The sequence below is a fragment of the Macrobrachium nipponense genome, chromosome 15, assembly GCF_015104395.2.
Source record: "Macrobrachium nipponense isolate FS-2020 chromosome 15, ASM1510439v2, whole genome shotgun sequence".
In the NCBI taxonomy this organism is placed as follows: Eukaryota; Metazoa; Arthropoda; class Malacostraca; order Decapoda; family Palaemonidae; genus Macrobrachium; species Macrobrachium nipponense.
In genome coordinates this window covers 47,956,328-47,959,389 of record NC_087208.1, presented here as the reverse complement: position 1 = coordinate 47,959,389, position 3,062 = coordinate 47,956,328, and the positions used below count along the sequence as shown (strand labels likewise).

General features: G+C 43.4%; 1 protein-coding gene across 1 annotated transcript; it reads right to left on the bottom strand.

Annotated features, from left to right (window-relative positions):
- Positions 1 to 824: 824 nt before the first annotated feature.
- On the bottom strand, positions 825 to 1,505 carry LOC135226685 (uncharacterized). The gene has a single exon (XM_064266394.1). The coding sequence runs from the start codon at positions 1,503 to 1,505 to the stop codon at positions 825 to 827; it is 681 nt and encodes a 226-aa protein (XP_064122464.1).
- Positions 1,506 to 3,062: the final 1,557 nt, after the last annotated feature.

The following is a 3,062-nucleotide window of genomic DNA, read 5'->3' as shown; positions in this document are numbered from 1 at the left end:
GTGCTCGTGACATATCTTTGGGAATGCCATGTGGTTGCAGACTGGTGGTGTCTACATACCACTTTGCAGTGTTAGAGCCTCCAAAGACCACTCTCCTGACTTTGCTTTCTTCTTGCACTTGACAGTATGCTGCGGCTTTGCTTTTAAGTTGAGTCAGTGAGTGGCTGATTTTAATAACTATGTTGTTGATGTGTAACCCACTCTTTGCTAGGGAGTCTGCTTCCTCATTTCCTTGGATTCCTATGTGACTTGGAATCCAGTTGAGAGTTATCTGTCTGTTTCTGGTTTGGTGGATGTTGGCAATTGCCCATATACTTGTCAGGAGTTTGATGTTTTCTTTTGCCTTACCTCTTGTGATGGCTTTTATTGCTCCTTTCGAGTCGGTGTGGATAGTTGTGTTTCCTAGTTTGTGTTGTGAGTCTTCTAGCGCTTTAGCGATTGCTATCAGCTCAGTCTGTAGAATGGAGGCATTATCTGAGAGCCTCCAGCTCCCTTTTAGTGATGTTGAGTAGACTCCTGCGGCCGCCGCAGGGATGCTGAGGTCTACTGATCCATCTGTAAAGTATTCATTTGTGGCTGTTGTTTTCCTTATTGAATCTTGTGGTGCTTGTTTCAGCTGTTGAATGGTACATGCTTCCTTGCTTGCCGGGAGGACTGTGTAGTTGATATTGAAGAGTTCTGGTTTCCAGGGTGCTGGTTCTACATACTCAGTGAGAGGAGAGTCTTCTCTGATGGCAGCAGCATGCTTTTGCATGCCTACTCTTCTTAGTGTTTCTAAAAGGTTGCCAGCGTATGTCTTTGGTGGGTCTAGTTCTTCGTGTAGATTAATGCACTTTTTTTATCTCTCTTTTTAGTGGACAGTTCCTTTCATTTTTTAAGGTTTTTAGCAGGATGGATGTGTTTCTCTGGTCTATTCTGTATGTCAGAGACTGTAATTTTGTTTCATGTCTCAGAATGCATAAGTTAGTCCACATTGGAGCACCTGTGATGAGTCGCAGGGCAGTGTTTTGAATTGCTTCAAGGCTCTTTTGCTCTGTGCTTGAGAGACTGGTGAGAACAGGTGCGGCATACTCAACCGTTGACCTTATTGATTGCATGTAGAATTTTCTGAGGGCGTGATATACTGCCCCCTGTTGTAGAGAGGTGATCCTCCTCGTGGCATTGTGTCTGCATTTGACTTTCTGCTTGAGTATTTCAAGTTCTTTGCGTGGGGAGAGTTGCTTGTTTATGTTCACTCCTAGGTACACAAAATTGTCTACCCATTCAATGGGTTCACCTATGAGCTGTATTTCATTCGGGTCTAGACTGTGTTTGATGGCCATTGCTTTTGTCTTTGCAGTATTGATTTTTAGACCTAGGTCGGTGCATTTATTTTCTATTTGTATTATTGCACTTTGCATGTTCTGGTGAGATCTGTGTCTGTCTGTGCTGACTAGGCAGACATCATCTGCATAAATGAATATTTCAACCCCATTGGGTAGGGTGGTTGTGACTAATTTTTCCATTAATACATTGAAAAGGAAGGGGCTGAGTATGCCTCCTTGAGGTGTTACTTTCTCCAGACTGAGAAAGTCTGAGCTTGGTATCACGTGATGTTTCGACCTTCTCGCAGGTCATCTTCGGACGAGTTGGTTGAAGAGACTGTAGCAAGAAAGTCTGTGGGCTGGTATTTATAGCGGCTTGTGCCTAGAGTTGCATTCTCATTGGTCGGGCCATTCTTGGGCGAAGTCGTGGATCTCGCCTCGAAGGTCTCGGGCATTCTCTCGTGCGAGCGCCACAGTAGTGTGCCTGGGGATGAACGTCAGGAATTCCGTCAGAAGCAGTAATCCTATCATCCTGTGGAGGCTCCTGATTATCTGGCATTGTCGGGGGGTCGTTCGCTGCTCTCCGGGCGGTGGTGGGAACGAGAAATGTTTCTAGAGTGATGTTTAAATTTGGTTTCTCCTTACCTATATAGAGGGCTTCTAGGAAGCGCAGACGTCAGGGATCCGTTGCCTGCTCTATTATCTCGATATTAGAGATAATATCATTTCTTTTTATCCGTTTGTTATGAGCAGTCCTGCCGTGGTTGAATATGGCTCCTTCTTGGGCGTGGCAGGAGATTCGCTTGGAGAAACGCATGGAGGTCATACCGAAGTATTTGCCGAGGCAAATATTAAGATAATTATATATTAAGATAAATATATATTATAAAACGAAGAAGACGAGCAGCCTGATGATGTGAAACAATCCTTCGGCACCCCTGCAGGATCCCTTGAAGAAGACGAGTGTGGTCTACCGTTACACATGCCCCGTCCGAGGATGCCTCGGCAAATACGTCAGTATGACCTATATGCAGAAGCAGAAGATGATAATAATAATAATAATAATATAATAATAATAATAATAATAATAATAATAATAATAATAATAATAATAATAATAATAATATTATTATTCATGGAGAGTGATGAATTCCTCGAATGAATTAGCATTTATAATATATATAAATATATATATATATCTTCTTCTTCTTCCCAGCTTGTTCCCATTTTTATATGGGATGGGTCGCCGTTTCAGATGAGACGTTTCCATCTATTTCTATCTTGTGCTTCTGCCTCATCAATTCCCTTCTCATTTAAGTCTCCTCTCACACAGTCCTTCCATCTCTTTCTTGGTCTCCCTCTTTTTCTTCTTCCTTGCACCTCCACCCGCCCCCATATAATGTCCCCAGCGGGTCCGCATCCTCTCCTCAACAGGTGTCCATCCATCTAGTCCCTCCATGACCATTTCTCAGCCTTCCTCCATACCTGCACTTTCTTTGATACTCCAAAACACCTTAGTTTTGACCCCCTTATGTAGTCATTTTCTGATCCATCCCACTCTTGTTACCCCCAGACATCCACCTAAGCATTCTCAGTTTCTGCCACATCCATCTTCTTCTGCTCTGACCCTTTTCTCATGCTTGCTGTTTCCGTACCATACAGCATTGCTGTTCTTACCACGTCTTGTGAAATTTTCCTTTTAACCTAAGTGGCACTCTTTTGTCACAAAGAACTCCCGAGGCCGCTCTCCCAGTTGTT